The sequence below is a fragment of the Dendrobium catenatum genome, unplaced genomic scaffold (assembly GCF_001605985.2).
Source record: "Dendrobium catenatum unplaced genomic scaffold, ASM160598v2 fragScaff_scaffold_624, whole genome shotgun sequence".
NCBI lineage: Eukaryota > Viridiplantae > Streptophyta > Magnoliopsida > Asparagales > Orchidaceae > Dendrobium > Dendrobium catenatum.
The window spans coordinates 76880-99456 of NW_021319086.1; the positions used below are offsets into that span (position 1 = coordinate 76880).

Here is a 22577-nt window from a genome sequence, read left to right on the forward strand (position 1 = left end):
ACGTCATGATGGGGATAAAAAGAAAGTACTTATGAAGTGCCCTTGTTATACTATGTCATGTTCAAAATATTTGATATTATATGAAGCATCAGAATGAAAAATGCAGTATGCATATGCTCTACTTTTTTTTGGATTGGCTTATAATGGCCTCATTTTATGATTATCATTTTAATTAATGATAAGTATTTTACTTTAAGAAAGGATATTATACCCGAACTGTGATAGAATTGACTAATTAAGATAATTAAGTTAAATTGAATCAACATAATCTAAATTTATTGGCCTCTATGCTTTTTAGAACCTTAAAACCCCCTTAAATTTCAATATCCTAACTTAAATGATCAAGCCCATGCTTTTGCTAGCCAATTTTTAGCCTCAATATGAAAATTTAAGGACTTTGGACAACAATTGGCAAGTTAATTAGCTAGCCCTAAAAGCTCTCAACTTTGATCAATAATAATTATTAGGATTTAATTATCCTAAGACTTATGGGGCTTATTCAAACCTAAACTTGGTCTAATTTGCCCAAGTTTGTACCAACAAGGGCGGAACTACATGGGATGCAGGGGGGCCAACTGCCCCACCTTAAAAAAAAAATTAATTATAAGAGATGGGCATTTAAGTCATTTGCCCCCCCTAAGAAGCATATTTTGCCCCTTTTTCCCCTAATCGGCAACAATAGCGCACGCTTAGTCGCTCACTCGCTCCCACAGCCACTCTTCTTAGTGTGCGGCAGAAATTTCCTCTCCCGGTCTCGGTGCGATGCCTTGCGAAGGTCCTTCACAGTCGAGTGTCCGTCGTCGGCGTCATGGCTCACTGTCTCTCTTCAGCTTCTCCGGTGAGTTTCAGATTTATTTGTACTATGTTCGCGATTTTCTACGGTCCTCTCCGCTTGCTCTTACCTTGGCGCTAGCTGCATTTTTTGTGTTCTATTTTTCGTTTTCTATTTTCCCTTCTTCGGGTAAGATAAAAAACTTAGATGTTTGATTTGGAACAAAATAGCATCTTTGTAGCCATCCACTCCATTGGTGAGGTTTTATTCTGTTATATCAATAATCATCATCATTAGGGGTGTCAATTCGGGACAACGAGTCGGGTTCGGGTCGAACCCGAAACTGACCCGGCACTATTCGGGTCAACCCGAACCCGGCCCGTTTTAAAAAACGAGTCAGGTTTCCGGACCCGAACCCGACCCGATTCGGGTCCGGGTCAACCCGACTCAACACGGATTTACGCGTTTAGCTGAAGCCTAAAGCGGCGGCGGCAAGACAATGATTGCCTGGTTGGAAACAGCAGCGGCAGCGGTGCGGCAACAGCAGCGCGGCGGACCGGCGGTGCGGCAGCAACAGCGCGGCGGACTGGCGGTGTGGCAGCAACAGCGCAGCGGCAGCACGGCGACAGCCTCGAACGAGGCGAACTTGCGACTCGATGCGCACGACTGCACGAGGCACTCGGCACGCGACTGGCCGCACGGGTCATGTCGCGGGCAGAGTGCCTCGACTACGACTAGACGCGCACGCGGCATGTGCGGGTCATTTTGCGGGCAGGGGCGGGCACACCGGGCAACAGAAATGGGCAGAGCATTTCCGGGTCATTATCGGGTTTCCGGGTCAACCCGAACCCGACCCGAAACTCAAAAAAATGTAAGGTCAGTTCCGCCCCTGTGTTCCAACCAAGTAAAATTTATCCAATCTAACATAATCCTTATAATCTAATCTCATAAGTTCTTAGCTTTCATTATTAACAATCGATGAAACCTTCCCACATTATTGGTGACTTTAAAAACAAATGTATCTAGCAAGCCAAGCTATGCATTAAGAATTTTACTCCACAGCTACATTTAATTGGCTAACCATAGCTAACACCATATATTAAGCCCGGTCATAAACTCATATAAGGCATCTAATGAGTGCATCTGCCCCTCTAATTGAGCATTGATATCCCCTAATCAACTCTTAAATCCTTAAGCTCTTCTTGAATCCATCCTAAAAATTTATAAGAAACCCACTCTCCATATTCCATTTAAACTATCAATAACCCTCATATTGAGGTTACATTCTTTGTGTAATTAATCTCTAGTTTCCATGTGTACGTAGTCCGATGCATTCTTTGGGGACACCTATTCGATACTTATTGTAGTGTTGATCAGGAGAAAAAGTTAGAAATTGCAACAAAGATTAATCTTGCTATACATCCTCAAAAATAATCTTGATCGGGCATGAATCTCGAGGGAAAATCAAGTTGGAAACTTCAAAAATTAAATTCGGGGTCATCTAAACTTTGATTTCAACAAACTTATGGTTAAACTAAATTTCTCAGAAATACAAACCCAACTACACCAAATTCGACTCAATCCGAGCTCAAATTAGCCCAAATCAACGACCCGAAGCATTGTTGGAAGGTTCGAACCACAATTCGGATTACCAACAGTTTCTAAATGTGACATGCTTATAGTCGAATTGAGTGTCTCGACAAGATGAATCCAATGAGCCCAAGATCATAAAATTTCAACATCATTAATACCTTCAAATGTTTAGTGAATTATCCACGATCAAGGGATTCAACATCGGCTATCCATCCAAACCACTCCTCATTTGCCCTTGATCCTCCTCCTATTTATGGGTTATGTCACTCTAGAAATTCTATAAATAGGCCCCACCTCCCTCTTGAAAGGGGACCCAAGCAAGAGGGCAAGAGAGAGATCGGAGATCGCTCTTGCCTCCTCAACCACCGCCCAGTGTTTAGTCATACCACCTCCTGACGTCCAAAGTTCCAGCGGACCACCACCTAACACCGGCGTTCTACCGGACCACCACCTGACCCCTAGAGTTACGTCGGACCATCACTTGACGTCGGTGTTCTGCCAGACCACCAACTGACGCCTGGAGTTCCGCCGGACCACCACCTGACATCAGTGTTCTGCCGGACCACCACCTAACGCCTGGAGTTCCATCGGACCACCGCCTGATGTCGGTGTTCCGCCGGGCCACCACCTGACACCCGGAGTTATGCTAGACCACCACTTGATGCTAGTGTTTCACCGGACCATGACCTAATGCTAGAGTTCCGCCGGACTACCGCCTTATGACAATGGTCTTTCTGACCCCTATCTCCTGCCGACTACGATCCTTCTTACGTTCTTCGTTTACCTCGGTTCTTCCGACCTCCATTGCTAGACAACGGTCTTTATGACCCTTATTTTCTACCGACTATGATCATTTCAACCTTCGTCGACTGCAAATTATGGTCCTACCTACTAATTGAACATATCAATACTTATTCATCCAATTTCTACAATGTCATACATTCTATGTGTGTATATATGTTATACCAAACCAAGGCCTTCCCCTCAATGAAGGGCCTCATTTGTAATCGACTGCAAATAATAGTGAATTCATTCAAACTGGGCTAAGCCCCGTGGTTTGTCCCCCATTTTAGGGGTTTCCACGTAAAGTCTATTGTGTCTCTTATGAATGCTACACCCTGTATTTTATCTTCTTGTGTGTTGGATCTTCGTACAAAGCTAAGACGTTATATTTTATATTTCTCTGCAGCTGTGAATATTTCAGGATGCAACACTTGCTATAGTTCTTCTCAATCTTAATTAATCATCATTAATGTGATTAAGTGATTATTCATAACTTCAATTAAGAAAAATATCTAAAACCCTAAACTTGACTAGTTATTAATTGAGTTGAGCACACACTTTACGGCTATTAGAGTGAAAGTGCCCATATTATAACGTTCATTAAGCTAGTCGACTTAGGCTCATAAATCATTTATAATGATAAAAAAATTGATATGAAATATCATCCGCAAGTTGTCTATGCTTATATGTCAAAAGGTAAAAAATAACATCCAAAGTCACGCAATTGGATTGAAGAAGACATCTAGATCTAATGACTATGATTACATTAGGCTTGAGTTCTTAATTAGAACAGTTGAAGATTACTTTTTCTGGTTTTTGACGGCGTGAGAGATTTTTTTCGCTCTGCTAGGGTTTCCTTCTCCTGCAGAGCCTCTTCTTTTCCGCCGCCCCTCCGGCTTGGCCGGAGGCTTCTCTCCATGGATTCGACTCTGCATGCAGCGGATTTTCCGCCTCTCTGCTCAGGGACTATCGCTCCTAACACCTCCGTGCGGAACTGGAGTCAGATCTTTGCTCCCAACACGTCTTCATCTCCCCCTAAAGTCTTTAGTTTTTCGCATCACCCAAATGAACCGGAAGTTATTCCTTTTACCGGTGAGAAACTTGCTCAAGGAAGTGAAGATTGGAGTTTGTGTTTGGTTGGATACTCTATAGGACGCAGACCCTTCTATGAAGCGCTTTTGAATGCATTAAAAAAAACGTGGACTTTGAAAGGTTCTCTCAAAACCTATTTTATAAATTAATATAATAATAATATAATTTTTCATAAAACTTATTAGTTAAACTTTGATTTGATTTAAATCATAAAATCTTTGTTCAATTGAACCCATGAATCACATGCACTATATGAGGGTGGCAATTTGCCTATAATTAGACTTAAGGTGGACATCTAATGGCTTTGAAAATTGGATGGAATGCTAGGGTTATTCAGAGCATATCTCATGTATCTTTTAATAGTGGAGTAGCACTACCTTCCCATAAGTGACAACAATATTGATTGCAAAGAGTGGGCATATCTGAGATCGTAAGAATGGATAGTTCCACCAAGATTTGAAAAGGCCAAAAAGAATTTTCTATGACCAAAGCTACTCAATCAAAATTGGTAGGAAGAAACCGGAGGCCAAGTGAAGAAGAAACAGTAAAAAAGCATAAAATAAGACAGACAAGAGTTGTTTCGACCAATGTCTACTATGAAAATGTACTAGTTTGAGCTTTTATTATTGTTGTGTATCTGAACTATCACGATAGTAAAGACATATAAAGTTTGATGCCCTAATTTTACACGGAGATCTAGCATACACACATATAAAGTTTGAATGCAAGAATAATAAATGACGCTAGAGTTTTTATGTTGAAAATCCAAGAAAAGGAAAAACCACGAGGATTGACCCAATTAAATTTTTTTCACTAGTATTTGTATTTGATTAAAAGTGAAGCCCTTCCTTAAAGCAACGTAATAATACAATGTAAATAACACATTGGTAGGTTAAAGTTAAAAATCACAAGGCTTGATCATGATGATGTTGACATCACTTCATGTGCAAGGCTAGGATATAAAAAATTTTAGGCATGAAAAATAAAGAGCAACTCATTAGCTCATAAAAATTTGATGATTTTATTATGTGATGAGGCATCACAGCTGGCGAAAAAAAAAAGGTATAATCTATAAATTGCCTGACATCAATAATAATATACAATAAAATAAAAAACAAAGTTAATGTGAAATATTAAGACTATTTTGCTAACATAGATGAGAGAAACTCATGCATAGAAGAAGTTTATTTTTGAAAAAACAATCGGGTGGCTAGGAGGGATGATTAATCATACTTAAGGATACCAATAAAGAGGAGAAGGAATTAAGAAAGAGAGATAAAAAAAACATCAATAGGGTCTATGACTCGAGTTTTTTGTGAGAAGAAAGATGGCAGCCAGCGAGTCCATATCTAATCAGCAAGATGCAATGAAAGGAGTTATGGACGAAGTAGGCAGGTGACATAAATGAAGGTTAACATCAAGAGATTTGTCAACAACAGAGATATTGCCCGAAAAAACTAATAACTTCGAATATATTAGTGCTATCATTTGAACAGAGATTAAAAGAGTGGATCATTTGTATAAGATTGACCATGCTAGCCAATTTGGTTGGCAAATCTGAGGTACAATTCGCCAAGCATGTCAGCTCAAAAATCCTTTTCAATAAAATTAGATGTCAGTCATAAAGATTATGAACAAAGCAATAATAATAAATTTTATGACAAGTCAAAGACTAACAAAATTATTCTAATTTTAACAGAAACAATTATCATCTTTATTTAATTTATATGATTACTATAAGCATTATGTTTATATAGATATATCTCACATTCAATGAAAATCGTGCTTATCAAAGGAGTAATTTATTTACTCGATATTATCCTTACATTACAAGAATTTGTTCTCATGATTCATCGAATTCATAATCTCCAAATTATAATAATAATAATAACCATTATCTATCACTAGGTCCACCCCTAAACTAAATTAAAAAAACCACCCTTTCTAAATTCTGAATACCTTCAACAATTTCAATCTTTTGTAGTTCTTTAATAAAGAAAACCTTTTGCTAATTTCCCCCCCTTGAATTGACCAACTTAGAAGAGAGGAATGACATAACTCAAACGGAAACTTGGTATTTTTCTTATAATTGCCAGAAGAAACTTAATATTATTATTATTATTTTCTTTGAATTTGATTAGCCTCGTAGATCAAAACCAGCCCTTCTTTAGAGCAACCCAGGTTAACAAGGCCACAAAAGCACCCCCCATATGAGCTGAACCAGAGATATTATCATCTCCCTGCAGAGAAATCATAATAAAAAAATATATATTAATCAGACAATCAAATAATCAATCATATAAAAGATCCATAAAAAAAGGCATATATCAAACTATTATCATAATGGGAGCAAATGCTGCTGATTATTGTATTCTCATGCTTCACAGCTGCAAACCATTTACTGAACTACAGAGAGTCTGATTCAGATTTGAGTACAGAGGCTAAGGTTATTTGTTAAAATGAAAGTCTATTATCACAGTATTGAAGCATGACGTATAGGGCATGACACCACTAAAATTAAAATCCGGCAATAGCAATCATACCCTTCAATAGTCAATAGAATATGGATGACGATGATGATGGTTAACATTCACATGGCCAATATTGTTGATATGGAATCATAACAAAATCATGCACAACATTCACCTTTTGCTCATAACAAGAATGATAGTCAAAGAATGAGCTCAAATAAAAAATTTAAACACCACATGAAACTCTAAATAGGAATGAGTTGCAAAAACAGGATACAAAAGGCCAGCACAAATCAATAATGATGGCGGCAACAAAATGGTAGATGATATAACCATTCTGTCCTTCTTCAAATTTGACACATTGTACTGATGAACATGCCAAATAAATTCGAGAAATCATAAATGTTTCAAAATACTGCTTTTATTGGTCGAGAAGGTTAATCTCAATTTAATACAATTGTTTGTTGATCCACAGTTTAACCGTTCACTCTTGTTTCCATGAATATTACTCAATGCTTCCCATTGGTCCACACTTTGAACAACCCGCCATTTTAGCCACTCACAAGATTTGTTCATAAAGTCAGTATGCTAACAAAATCATTAATTGAAAGGAAAAATGTCAAAAATAATACAAATATTAACATCTCTACAGCCAGCCATACATGTGTACAGCTACTTACTCTACAATGAACTCCAACCGTTTAATCATAACAGCATAAGTGATCCACGTCTTCCATGGAAAACTCAGCTTTACAACATAATTGATAGCATAATTAGCATTCTATCTTCTCTAATATAAATAGAGCAACTTAATACCTTGTTGTATTTGTATTGAACTCAGTTGAAACAATGAATTAGTCTGTGTACTCTATAATATTTCTCTTTCTGTACTGAAACCTTTTAAATGCTTTCTTCTATGTTCTTCTCATTTAAATCTATCATGGCATCAGAGCATTAACTTAGCAGCATTTACCTTCCCTCAATGTGGATCACTCTGAATATTCATCGATGAATTATCATAGCACCCAAAACTCAGTTCTTCTCAAAATAAGTGATCTAATAATTCCCTCCACACTCAAGTTTTTAAGTCAAACATTAAGCACATGGCCAGCACCCAAATCTCTAGACAGACTCCCATTTGATGATTTCAAATGCTCAAAATACTAAAGGTTAAAGGTTTTAAAAGGTTCCTAGATGGATCCTCTGTCAATCTCCCCAAACAACAGTGAGCACATAGAGCCAGATTATTCCCAACCCGCACAATCACATATGACAACAGATTAATCAAAACCTCGCACCTTCTCTCTATTCTAGGGGTGTAAATGAGTCAAGCCAACTCGTGAGCCAATTCGGGCTCGGCTCGATAATTGGCTCGTGAACTAAGCTCAATGATCTAATGAGCCAAGTTTGCACCAGTCCCAACTCGACTCGTTAGCTCGTGAGCCGGCTCGTTTAAAAAATATCAATATAAAATATACTTAAAATATATTAAAATTCAAAATTTTAAGTACAAAATTATTAAAAATGCTTGAAATTTATATCTCAATTTCTTATATTAAGTGATTATTTATTATTTTTCTCATAAATTCTCTCTTTTTTTAACCATTTTATTATAATAATTGCTTAAATCAAAATCATTTTTTCTATTTCAAAATAAACGAGCCGGCTCGAACTTGTTGAATAAAGCTCGAGCTTGCTCAAACTGAATTAATTAATCAAGCTCAAGCCAGGGGTGACTCGAGCTCGACTAAACTCATTTAAACCCCTACTTTATTCCACCATCATTGTCTTTAATCTGCCCTACGTACTCAACACTGAGTCTTGCTATGAAATTTGGATGACCATTAAAGAAGTCAGCAGTCCCCAAATTGCTCAGAAGTTATTCACCTCAAAAATCAATTACATCATATTTCTAAGAAAAATAAAAAAACTACTCCATACCTCTCCTAAATCAATTTTTTGTTGATAATATTATGACAACAAGTTCTGATATGGAGAATGAGAATATCAACCTCTACATTCTCAATTGCCTTCCACCTACCTATCAAGCTTTCAAAAATCAAAACCACAATCCACAACCAATTCTCTTCGATAAAACTTGATAATCTCCACCCTCTTCTCCACATTAAAGAGATCAATATCATCAACAAGACCATCAAAGATCAACCAATTACAGATTCTCACCATGATCTAACCATCATGCATGAGCGTGGTACTTGTTGACCTTCTCGAGGTCATGGTATTAGATCCACCTCCTACAAAAAAAAAATGGATGATCATTCCATCAAATAAGGGATGCCAAAACTTCTTCCAACCCAATTGTCCACCAAATCTACAACAAAAAACGACAGACATTTTGCCCATAATTGTTGGCATCCACGCAACCTGAACTATAGTTACCTTTATAACATAACACCCCTCCACTGCTTTGCTCAAATCTCAACAGTCTGCATTTCTTTACTGGTAACTAACTTTGGGGCATCATCACACCTCACCTCAAATTTCGACCATCCTCAATAACCACCACAATATCAAGGGAGCAAGCATGACATTGTCAGCACTGCCACCTCCACCCAATATCCTATACAAGCTGGGAATTCTACCCACCTCTAATGGTAAGCTCATTCTCCTTATGCTTCTCCGTGTCTCTCAAATCTCTCACAATCTTCTCTCAGTTCACAAACTCACTACTGTTGATAATTATTTCATCTCATTTGACCACTGATTTTTGCATCGAGAACTAGAAGAAAACCAAACCATTTTCATGAATTATTTCCATAGTGCATGTATCCATTTCATCAAATCAAAACCTATCCACCACAATTGTGCAGATATCCAAACTTACAATAACCATCCTTTGGCACTGTCAATTGCATCATTCCAACAACTCAACTCTATCAATCACTGCACGGCAATACAAAGTACAAACCTCTATGTATGTAATATATGTCATCTAAAATCCAAGTAATTATCTGTTGATAATCGTTAATGTTGAGCTAATTAGTGATTACAGATCTTAGAAGGTTGAATGGGTAGAAAATAATCACGATCGAGGTCTAAGAATGTAAAATTCAAAGTCTGGAATTTCTATCAGTGGGCACTGCGGAGCCAGGGATGGCAGAGCCACCATCGGCATTGAGAACGTTGGTTTTTGGGGAAAAAATTAAGTTTTGGCTAGCACAGCGGTGCCGAAAAGCGTCGTCGTAATGCCGAGTCTCAAGTGAGCATCTTCTAGGGAGAATATAAAAAATTCTCTATGGATGCTGCAAAATTTGGTAAGCGAGGGCCACAACGCTAGATCAAAATTAATGCTTTTTAAATATAAAGAAACCCCAATCCATTTTGCCATTAAGGGCCCTAAATGTACTCTTCTGGTCCTATCTGCCTAATGCAGACGTAGGAGGGATTCTAACACCTCTTGCTAATTGGGAGATTAACTAACACTACAAGTACTCTTTTGGCCCCATCTTTCTGATGCTGATGTGAGAGGGATTCTAGTCTCACTTACTATATATGTAGGTGTAGGAGGTAAAGGGGGACAAGTTGAAGTGGAGCTATAAGTAGGCATCTAGACATAAGCATAAAAACCACTGCATTTTTTTTATGTTAATAAATTAAGTACAAATAACAATCTATAGTGAATGTTTGAAAGTTGAAACTTTGTATGGGTTCTGATGTAATCTGAAAGTCAAGTACAACTGAACTTTTAGGACCACGTGTTCTGCAAAGTATATGGAAGTCTTTGTACGATGGATTGTAAGTAAAAATGTTGAGCAAGTTTTGGAATGTCGTACTGGTTTTAATGAGGACATCAGATTTCGACATGTGTACCATCGACGGAGATGCAGATCGACGGCCACGATCCAGAGCCTCTACTTCTGATAGATTTGCATTTTATTTTATGAATGTATTTCTTGTTTCATAGTTTGCCCCTATGGGCATCGAGTCGTTTATGTAGCCCGGACGGACATTTATGTCATTTCTTGTTATTTCATTGTGGCTTATTTATATGAGGCCCCATGCATTTAAATTTCAGTTTTGATGAAATGAAAATTTGGTTTGTGTTCTCTTTGTGAGTTCATCTCTCTCAAATCTCTAAGTGAGTTTTGAGAAGAGCTAGATCTCTTTGTGAGTTCTAGACCTTCTTCCCCATTGTCCTTGTGATTAATTGGTTTGAGAAGTCAAGGTGAATCCATCCGTGAATTTTCTTCTTAAGCCTCCTTCTCATGACCTTCTCCACCAAGTGCTTCCGCCGCCCCTCCCTATCAAACCGCCGGCCAGCAGCAGCCCAACCACCCGCCGGCCTGCAGCCCATGCCGTCGCCTCCCCCCTAACCTGCCCAGACCGCCGGCCACCAGGCTGCCGCCTCCCGCCGGCCCTCCACCCGTCGCCTCCCCCCTAACCCGCCGCCTCCCTCCATGGGGTTTGAAATTTGAAATTTCAAATCTCCCCATGAGACGTAATTAACTTTCCTAAATTAAATCCCTGATTTTTGGCAATCTTCCTTATTGTATTTCCATCCAATTTTGAAATTCAAATCAATTCAATTGAGTGCCATGCATTAGGTAACTTTTCATCTTAATTGAAACCTGAAATTTCCGTTCAGGTTTTGATTAAAATCTGTGATTAATTATGGGCCCCATTTGAGTTAATACCAAGTCTCTCTCTCTCCATTGGACGACCATCATCCTCCACCACTCCGGCCACCTATCCAAGAACGACGATCCTTGGTTCCTTCTTCCTCGAAGTGACCTCGATTCTAATGTGGAGACTCTTCTTCCGCTAAAGCCTAGACTATTTGAGCGTATGGGCTCCAAAGGTGAAAGTTTTCCTTATTAAATCATGGATTCTTGTTTATCGTCGTAGCTTTACAATTACTCTTTGAGTTTTCTTGAATTGTTTGGTTAATCGACTTCGCTCTTCTTTGCCTAAAGCAAGTTAAAGACTAGGAACTCCGAGGACCAATCTTTGTTATAAGTAATAACTTTATTTTGGAATTACTTTGTTAATTTGCTCTCTTCAATTTCTTAAGTAACTCCTGTTTATTTCACATCAGGTTTATAGTTTTTCGTGTTGCTTTAATGTTGATTTATTTTATTTTTATTATATTGAATATTGATAGCTAAATTAATCAAGATAAGAAATCTATTGAGCTAGTTATGCTCACTCAAGCTTCGTTTGGTTAATATGCCTTTTGTAAAAGGTAGTTTTAAAAACTTTGTATGATAGAATGGAGGTTTCTAACGGAGAAGACAATACTAAAAAACTTTTGAAAACAATAAAAAAATGAAGTTTCATAAAATCAGTTTTATAAAAGTGTCAAATACAAACAAAATCCAAACATAACTTTATCGTTTTAAAACAAAAAAGGCAAAATTAAGCCGTCTCAAACGAGGCCTCAGTTCTTTTAATGTTTCAGGAAAAGATAAAGGTCATGTTGAGTGGATCGGGGCATAGAACCATGTTTGGGAGTCCTAGAGGTTGAGATACTGTTTATATTGCAATCCAATACTTAATCATTTATTGTGTAGACTTTTGAAATCTAGATTATTGTATTTATGTTTTGAAGAAAAAATTTTGGTGATACTGGTTCTATAGATTAACATGTTAGTAGCTCTGGTTGTTATTTTTAAATGATTGAGTAATATAGGTATGAGCTTAAGTAAATCAATCATTTCATTAGATTCTAGGGCGTTACAAGATGGTAACAGAGCAACGGTTTGGAAGGATTGGAAATTATAACTAGAGCTATAGAGAATGAATTGTATTAATAAGGGGAAGGGGTTTGGAGTTTAGTATAAACTGTAGTCTATTAGTTGTATTGTATAATTGAATTCGTCTGCTCTTATTTGGATTAAAGTGTTGATGCATTATGAACCCCCAAGAGCAAAACAAAACTGATGGACAGAGTTCCAATTAGGCTACAACAGTTCAGAGCACAGTATGAGTTATGACTTCTAATTCAATGTTGTTTGTTGGGTTAGTGGCTCAGTTAATAAGTGAAGCCCAAGGTAGAATTGTCAGAGTAAAAGGGGATGAGATTGATAAACATTTACGGTTATTTCTGAGATTGAAGCTATCTCATTTTCAAAGTTTTGTAGAACCTCAGTAGTTCAGGATTGACTGATACAAGAAGAAAAGACATTTGATAGGATAGTATGCAGTGCCCAGACTGCATGAGTGTTCTGTTGACCATAATTTTGTTAGACGGAGAGACAAAGTGTTGATAGATAGGCCAGCAAAGGGAGAGATTTAATGGTAGAGCAAATGCATAAATTAGTTGGGAAGAGTTCATAGAGACTTTCAAGAATTGGTTTCTGTCACCATTGGTTAGGCAGTAGATGTAGAAGTTCTTTCTAAGATTGGTGCAATGGAGCAAGAAAATGATGCAGTATGAGGCACAGTTCACGGCTCTTGCCTGGTATGCTCCCTAATTAGTAAGTACCCCAGAAAAGAAGTTTTATCGATTCATGTGAGATCTAATAGATAGTTTGAGGCATCTTTTGGTTATGTTCCATATTAGTGATTTATTTGAGCAATGTAAAGCAAGCTAGGCTGGTGGCGTCCACCTAGCAAATATGGGGTGTCAGCAGGAAGAGGTTTGGTGGAGTCTTTTAAGAGTGCATTCAACAGGAAGAGTACTAGAGGGGAGAGAGGCACCGGATGTAGTGACAGGCATGGTTTATATTTATGAGCTCCCAAGCAGTATTTTTTAAACTCTGGTGCCCGTCATTCCTTTCGTGTCTAAGTGAATTGAGTTTATCTTCTCTTTCATCATCTCATGCATTACCTATTATGTTGCCAACAAGAGATCTAATGCTTGCTAGTAAGGTCTGTATGTGTGAGCTTGAGATTTATGGTAAGAAATTAGCATTCATTCTGCTATTGTTGCCTTTGAAGGAATTTGATATCATAGTAGAAATGGATTGGTTGGGCTAGTAGTACCAAGCTCATATTGATTGTCGTAGAAAGCGGGTTAGTATGGTGTTAATGGGGAGGTGTTTAGTTGTTTCTTTTTGGATGCTAGGAATGTCTTATTATCTATGTTTTCTATGCTATAAGTGGATAAGGCCTAGAAAAAAGGGGATTCAATATTTTTAGCCTATATGAGGGATTTGAATAAATTTGTTAAAGGTTTAGAAGATGTTCCAATGGTGAAAGATTTCCCTGACGTTTTTCTTGAAGACTTATCTAGGTTGCCCCCAAAAAGAGAGACAGAATTCTATATTTATGTGTTGTTGGGTACAACTCTGATAGGGAAAAACCTTTATGCGAAGACACCTAGGAAATTGCAAAAGTTGAAGGTACAGTTGAAGTAGTTACTAGATAGAGGTTTTATCAGGCTGAGTGTGTCGCCTTGGGGGGACTCTGTATTGTTTGTGAAAAAGAAGGATGGATCTCAGCAAATGTGCATATACTATCGGGAGCTGTATAAATTGACAGTGAAGAATAAGTATCCCTTGCTCAAGATAGACGATCAATTTGAGTAGCTAAAAGCGTTGTTGTATTTTCCAAAATTGATTTGAGATCAGGATGTCACTAGTTAAGGGTGAGGACACAGGATGTAATGAAGACGACTTTAAGTACTAAATATGGGCAGCATGAATTTATTGTGATGTTGTTTGGTGTGATGAATGCCCCATCAATGTTGATGGATCTGATGTATTGAGTATTTAAGAAAACTTAGATCAATTTATTATTGTATTCATCAATGATATTCTAATGGACTCGAAGTCTAAAGAGAAGCATGCAACCCATTTGAGGATGGATCTGAAGATGTCGAGGCAGCATAAATTATATGTAAAATTTTTTAAATGTGAGTTATGGTTGACCCTTGTAGCATTTCTAAAGCAAGTAGTAACTAGTAAGCAAAGAAGGGATTTCTACGGATCCTCAGAAGGTGCATATTGTACTCAATTGGTCGAGGACGTCATTTGTAACTAAAGTCTGTAGTTTCTGAGCATGGCAATATATTATAGGAAGTTTGTCATACGTTTTTCGTAGATTGTCATTCCTCTAACAAGATTAACTCGAAAGGATGTGTCATTTGATTGAACACCAGAGTATGAAGAAAGCTTTCAAAAGTTGAAAGAGAGTCTAGTGTCAGCCCCTGTGTTGATTATTCCATCGGGAAATGAGCTAAGTTGCAAGTAGATGAGCAAGGTGTAGTTTTCTATGGTAGCAGGTTGTGGGTCCCAAAGTAGTGGTGATCTGAGGAAGGAAATTTTGCATGAAGCTCACTATTTTGGATACAATATTCATCCAAGAAGTAACAAAATGTATCGTGATCTCAAGTGTACGTTCTAGTGCTCATGACTGAAGCGAGAAATGGCGGAGTTCATTTATAAATGTGAAGCATGTCAAATGATGAAGGTTGAACATCAGAGACCCAATGAATTATTTCAATCGTTGCATATTCTTGAATAGAAATGAGAGGAGATCAATAAAGATTTTGTTATGATTTTTCCCAAATCTATGCAAGGTCATGATGCAATTCGGGTGGTTATAAATAGACTGATGAAGTCTGCTCATTTTTTTTTGTCAACGAGGCAAACTGATTTTGTTGATAAGTTAGCTCAGTTGTATGTAAAAGAGATTGTCAATTGCATGGAATCCCTAAGGTCATTATTCTGATCATGATGGCAGGTTTACCTTAAAGCTATGGAAATGCATTCAAGAAAGTTTGGGGATGAAGTTGAATTTCAATACAATCTTCCATCCCCATATAGATGGGCAATCTGAAAGGTTATTCAAATTATAAAAGATAATGAATTAGTTTCTATCTACTCTACATTATTTCTTTTACTATACATAAATCTTTCAACTCTGCTCGTTGAACTCTATCAAAAACTACCCACTACATGTTCTCTTTGTTTCCTCTTACTATGATTCCAACGTACATGATATTATCTTCATTGGTTCCATTGATGACAATGGTGGTGTCTAAAGCAAATTTCGGTTTGCGGCGAATTAAAGTCCGACAGTAAAAGTTGTGTCGCAAAAGTATTTGCGATGTAATAAATCCGTCGCAAATATTTTGCGGATTTACGATGGAATCAGATTGAGAAAAACGACATATTTGTTTTAGTAAAATGCTGCAAATTTCATTGCAAATTAAACCATATTTGGGGCGAAAATACCGTTGTAAATTATGGTGGAAATTCTACCGCAAATTCACTGCTATTTGCGACGGATTTTTCCATGACAAAATATGATACTCCCTCGTCGTTTCTACGTTTGCGACAGAAATTCCGCCATAAACCTAAACAAAAAAAACATCTCCTACAATCAGCTATTGAAATTTTCAACAATAACAATCCAAGAGGTTTCAAATCAGTATTAAATAATGCTAATGTTTCAACAAATAATGCTAAAATAAACATATGAAACATAGTTTTGTGCAATCACATTCTAATTAGGGGTGTAACTGAGCCGAGCCAGCTCGTGAGATAGCTTGAGCTCAACTCATTTATGGGCTCGCGAGCCAAGCTTATTGACCTCACGAGTCGAGCTCGAGCTCAAATTAGAGATTGTTTATTAAACGAGCATGAGTTCAAGGGCTCGTGAGCTCACGAGCCGTCACGAGCCGGCTCGATTCACTATTATGATTTTTAAAATACTTGCCTAATCCCGCCTAATATCATCCTAATCCCACCGAATACCAGCGTAATACCAGCCTAATCCTGCCCATTTGAGGCGGACAACGCTCGAGCCTTGAGGCACTCACATCAGTCATGTGCCTCGAGGAGATCGCATCAGTCGCACGGCTCGAGCTCGGACAGTGGGACGAAGTGAACGGGTGAATTTGACTCGGACAATGCGTAAGCGGACGAGACGACGCTGGATAGTGGGATGACACGGACGTGGATGGAGAGACGACGCAGACGTGGAGGCTCGACGATTCGGCTCGAACTCGTTTACAATGGAATAAGTTGAGCTCGAGCTCGAGTTCGCTTTCAGACTAATGAGCAGAGCTCGATTGTGTCATAACTCAACTCGTTTACACCCCTAATTTCAACTACTCAAATAAACAACATATTCCACAAAATTCTATAATTACAACAAAACTAAAGTATCAATAGTTCTTATACATCAAAAACCCCTACAATGGCAATCTTAGAAGTTTTATGCCTCCTTATTCAGGGAATCTTCTGTATATTGTTGAAATTGTGTCACAGTTACATCATAAATCAAGTCCTCAAACGTCCTAACTCTGGCTTTCTCAACTATGTTAGAACTTGTAGACGGGCAACACTGAGAGTTGAAATGAGGCTCATACTCACCATGTGAAGTCTAATACTAATATTCTGATATGAATCATCTGCAATATAGATCAATAATAATCTCATCTGGTGTGAGGTAGGCTTGATTTTTGTATTTGAAATATGGACAAGTAAACCTTTCCTCTGCCATAAAGGAAGGTAATTGACAGCCTATCTGAATGAGATAATTCACTCTGTTCAGAAATTCATATGTTAATGTCTTGCATCCTTGCAACAGTCAATTATACATCCAACTACTATAGTTACGAATATCCATAACACTTTGGATATAAATTCCTACAATCAAACAATGAGATTTGTATCAATTCAAAAAAAAAAAGAAATAAAATCATGCAACATGCCCATAGGAGCATCCTAATGCTTTCATTGAAAAGCTTTGTGAATTTTAATACTACAACAAGCCTTTATCCCACTGCGTGGGGTCGAGTGCATGAATCTTTTTTCTCTCTAGTGTCCTATTAAGAGTCAAATTCTCTTTCTAACCAAGTCTTTTTAAGTATTACCTCGACCTTTCTTAACATAGACCAGATCTAATACATCTGCACTCCTAAGAGGGCCAATAGAGAGCCAACTTTTTATGTGACCAAACTATCTAAGATAACTCTCTCTAATCTTATCTGTCACTAAAGCTACTCCAAACTTTTCATGTATTCTATCTCAAGTGTGAATTCACTCATCCACCTGAGCATCCTCATCTTTACAATACTTAATTTTATGCTTCTCTTGTAATGGCCAACAATATGCGTCATAAAACATTGCAAATCTCACCACTATCTAATAGAATTGTTCCTTATGTTGGAGGGGTACTTTTCTATCACACAATAGACACAATGCAGTCCTCCACTTCAACCATCCAACTTGAATTATAATAATAATATCCACATCTATTTCACCATCGCTTTGAACAATAGACCCGAGATAACTAAAAAGCGCACTCTTTGTAATGAATCGATCACCCAAAGTCACAATCCCACCACTAGATCTAGTACCACTAAAATTATGCTCCATATATTATGTTTTAGATATACTTAAATGAAAGCCTATAGATTCTAAGATTGACCATCATAATTTTAGTTTTTCATCAACTCCTTCTCTAGTCTTATCAATAATAAGAATGTCATTAGCAAAAAGCATACACCAAGGTACATCCTTTTGCAAATGTCATAGTAAGAAATCTAAGCTAAAAAAAATGATTTGAGCTTAAAGTTGATTCTTAGGGGTTGTTTGGCAACAAGATTTATGCTAAATCCTACCAAACAGGATTTAAGCAGCAAGTTGATCTCACGATGGAATAAATCCTCTATTTCCTCCTTTTTTCATAAATCCCATATTTACTAAATCCTAGAGTTTGGTGGATTTAAGGGATTTGGCTGAAGAAGCGTGTGAAAGGGAGAAAGCTAGTTACCTTCACAACGAGCGAGTTCTAGTCGCTACTTTGAGCAAGTCGCGGTCAGAGGGGAGATGATGGCTGTGAAGACGAAGAAGAATGACGAGGAAGTGTGACTTCGAATGCAACAAGAAGGAGCATCGTCGAAGGAGGCGATGCCACAAGGGAACATCCTGGAGCCGAGCAATGTCACGGTCCAGAACAAGAGCTAATGAAACAAACGCCCAGTTAGCCGGTTTAGATAGGTTTATTTGCGTTAAATTTGCGGTAGATTTCTGACGGATTTGTGGCGGAAATTTTGTCGCAAATCCGTCACAAATAAAATGACGAATACTTCTGTCGCAAATCCGTTGCAATTTCTGAGAAAAAAATTCTGCTGCGAAGGCCGCCGCAAATCGTTGACTTTCCTGTAGTGATATTGTCACTCCATAGGTAGCAGAATCTATCTCTATCGAAGCCATGACCACATCCATAGTCATTGTCATCGTGGTTGTAGCTTGTCCTACCAGAGACATTGCCAAACAATCAACTAGGATATTGGGGTACATAAATTTGATAACATTCAAATTTAAATAAAAGATTATATCAAGCAAGCTAAAATAATAAGTAAAATATAATACAAGTTGTGAAAAAAGGATCCATCTCAACATTAAAAACTAATCTCAATTTGCAAGCTAGAAAAACCCTGGGTTCCAAAATGAAAGGTTTTTTAAAATATAGACCAACATGACGAATTACCTAGGTACCAAAGTAATATTTAGCTAAACATTGTACAAAAATCGTGGCAGATAAATGCTTCATATTTAGGTTTGAGCATCCCCGTGCTTCCATAAAGTGACAAATAACACCTATTAGGGTTTACCCATATCATGTAAAGCACAATAAATACCATTAAGACTTTAAAAGTGGGTTAATGTGGAATCATAGATATAAAGAGATCGTCAGCTTGTAAGAAAAAGTCTAAATAAAAAACAATTATTTCCTAAAGCAGATTTCATCAGCATGAACTCTGAAGAAGAAATCATGAAGCTAAATTCAGCAGGATATAAAGATTAGAATGTTGATAAAAATGATGCAAGCACCTTGCAAGTTCACACTAGCTACATAATTCAAATATGAAAAGACAGATGAAAGTTGAATTCAATATCAATATATACCTTTTTAATCCTCCACAAATCACTCCCAATGATGAATGCTCCCTGCAATGATGAAGCATATGAAAGAAGTCCACTAAAGCCACCTTTAAGTAAAGTAGGCTTGCTCATGCAAATTAAACTTACCATTAAAATTGCAGGCACTGGTATAACAAGGTTTACATAGTATATATTTTTTGGGAAGAGAAAAACGTCAAGAAGAATAATTGCATTAACAGCAGCACTTGCACCCTGCAAAGCATAATAAATATTAGAGAACCAACTGATTAGGAAACAACCCAGTAAATCTAATGCTCATTCAGACTCTGTATTTCATATATCTCAAAAAGGCAAGCAAACTGGTATTGATTGGAAAATACATAGAAACGAAGATTTAGTACTGCATGTAACCATGCATGCCATGCTATGGGTAAATATTCTTTAATTTCTCAAATATATGGTTGAAATCAATTGCCAAAAAATAAAATGCTTGGATCAAAGAAACACATACCAATGCATGAGCTCTCCAATGAAAGGGGTTGGTACTCTGAAATTTTCAAGAAATGCACCATAGTTGCTTAAGAACAATCAATATGATTCTGGTAAAGGCTCAAGGAACAAAAACTTAACAATCCCTGAACACTCAAAACAAAGAGATCACGGGGTAAAACATTTTTTCTGCTGCTTCAGCAGCATTTTCAGGTACCTCTAAATATGCCCTGTGCAGTAAAAAGAATACTGATCCACCAAGTGCCCCAGCTACATATAATTTAAGCAGGAATGCCGGTCCAAAAAGTCTCGAAATCTGAAGAAAATCATTAGATATAATTACTTCATAATACTTAGGACGCTTCAGACTCTTTGAAGCGGCTTAAAATACATCAAAAGAGAACATGCGTATTCTTAAAAAAAAAATACTGTACAAGATTAAATACCAACATTTAGTGTAGCATAAAAATTTGTAAACTGAGTACAACAAATTTAAGTTCTTAAGCTCCATGAGAGAATGTTTCTTATGATCTAATTAAACAGGATCGTGATCTTTTTTTCAGAGTTATCAAGTTTGAACCTAACGTATCAGGGACTGCTGAAGAGTTATAGTGTAACTTTAACCATATGAGCCTCAGAAGTCTGCCAGTGTAAGGCAAAACTCCATATAAGGAAATCACTTGCAAATGATTTGCATTAAACATACATAGTTGTGGAAGAGAGTTATTGAGCATAGGTTACAACGTGATACTAACGTTTCTCAAAATCAATTTGGATTCATGCCAGGTGGATCTATACTATGGAAGCTCTATTTATTAAGAGGTTAGATGGAGAAGTATAGAGAGAATAAGGAGGATCTATATATGATATTTATTGATTTAGGAAAAGCTTATGATAAAGTTCCAAGAGAAGTGCTATGGAGAGTTCTAGAAAAGAAAGGAATTAATAAGGCTTACATTCAAGTCATTAAGGATATCTATGCAAGTAAGGGTGTCAAAAATTGACCTGACTCGAACCTGACCCAAAATTTTCGAGTTAGGGTCAACCCGTTTTAAGCACAGGTCAAGATCAGGTCCCGATTTTTGACCCTTATTAAATTCTGGGTCGAGTTCAAGTCAACCCAGAAACCTACTTTTAACACGGTTTTGTCGGCATACCCGCCAAACCCCGCACGTCCATTGCCCTCTCGCCTCGGTCTCAAATGCCCGCTGCTCTGGCGGCCTAGCCAGCGCTACCTGCTCGTCGCGTCGCCCATGCACACCGGAGAACACTGAGCCGCTCAGCGACCAAAGTCCTGCAAGCGCAACTCGACGGACTAGAGTTGCTTTTCTCCCATTCGTGCATTCCCACAAGTGAGACACCAAGAACCCCGCAAGCGGACGCCCAGTACTGAAGTCAAGATAACTCTCTCATTGCGAAGGTAACCATTTTCTCCCGCAGGAAAACGATCAGCTTGCTCGTTGCAAAAACAGGGACTAGGTTTTCATGTCAGGTCGTGTCCGAGTTGAAATTTCAAACACGTCTGCGAAAATGGGTCAGGTTCGAGTTGCGTCAAACAGTAGCGGGTCAGTGTCTGTTCGACCCGAACCCGACCCATAACCTGGTTTTGACACCCCTATATACAAGAGTCGTTGTGTTCACTCAAAAGGTGGCTTGACCAATTATTTTCTTATTTTAGTTGGATTATGATACGCCTTGGTATCAAAAACATCCCACAAACAGAATTTAGCGCAAATATATTTTACTGCTAGGAAAACAAATAACAAGAAGCAAGATACAATTGATCCTCAATTCGAGAGGTGGACTGATCTCTCTAAGTCTCAAGATGCAGCTAGAGACCAAGCACCAAGACACCAAGAAAAATAGAACTCTCACAAAACAATAGCATAACCCGGAAACTGCTTTTTTCATCCTATCATAAGGTTCCCATGTACCATCATACTTAGGAAGGTCCTTCTATTTGATCAACACTTTTTTTATTCCTCCTCCCTAGCATACCCCTTGCAGCTCTAGTGGTTCCAGTATCACTTCCAAATCTTCAGTTAGTGTTGCTGGCAACAATGGGCTCCTTGTATGATCCTATATAGCTCTTTTCAGCTGTGACACGTGGAAAATCGGATGTATGGTCACAGTCAAAGATAGCTTTAGCCGATATGCCACTGCTCTGATCCTCTCTTTTATATCAAACGGGTCAAATTATCGCAGGTCCAACTTCTCATTCCTCCTATTGGCCACAGTCTGCTGTCAGTAGGGGCGAAGCTTCAAATACACCTTATCTCCTACTTGAAATTGAACGTCCTTTCTGCATTCATCTGCCTATGTTTTCATAATTTGCTGAGCACTCAATAGTTGTCTTTTAAGTTCTTCTAATATATTTTCACTCTCTTTTAAACATTGTTCCACTGAAAAGACTGATGTACTAATCTGTTGAAAGTGTACCAAGTGAGGCAGATCCCTGCCATATAATACTTTGAACGGAGGCATTTGGGATGCTAAATGGTACGAAGTGTTGTACAAATATTTTGTCCATGCCAGCCACTTAGCCCATAGTTGGTGTGTCTCTAAACTCTAAAG

At 37.9% G+C, this 22577-nt stretch overlaps 1 protein-coding gene across 3 annotated transcripts in view; it reads right to left on the bottom strand.

Moving 5' to 3' along the window:
- Nucleotides 1-6009: 6009 nt before the first annotated feature.
- The window catches only part of LOC110113688 (RHOMBOID-like protein 12, mitochondrial), a 29482-nt gene continuing 12914 nt past the window's right edge, over nt 6010-22577 (bottom strand). For all 3 annotated transcript variants that reach the window (XM_020846360.2, XM_020846362.2, XM_020846361.2), the window contains 5 exons: nt 20221-20319; nt 20026-20061; nt 19662-19766; nt 19539-19580; nt 6010-6480 (listed from right to left, as the gene is read on the bottom strand). In XM_020846360.2, coding sequence (XP_020702019.1) covers nt 6391-6480; nt 19539-19580; nt 19662-19766; nt 20026-20061; nt 20221-20319 — 372 coding nt within the window. In that variant the 3' untranslated portion in view covers nt 6010-6390. The remainder of the gene's footprint in view (nt 6481-19538; nt 19581-19661; nt 19767-20025; nt 20062-20220; nt 20320-22577) is intronic.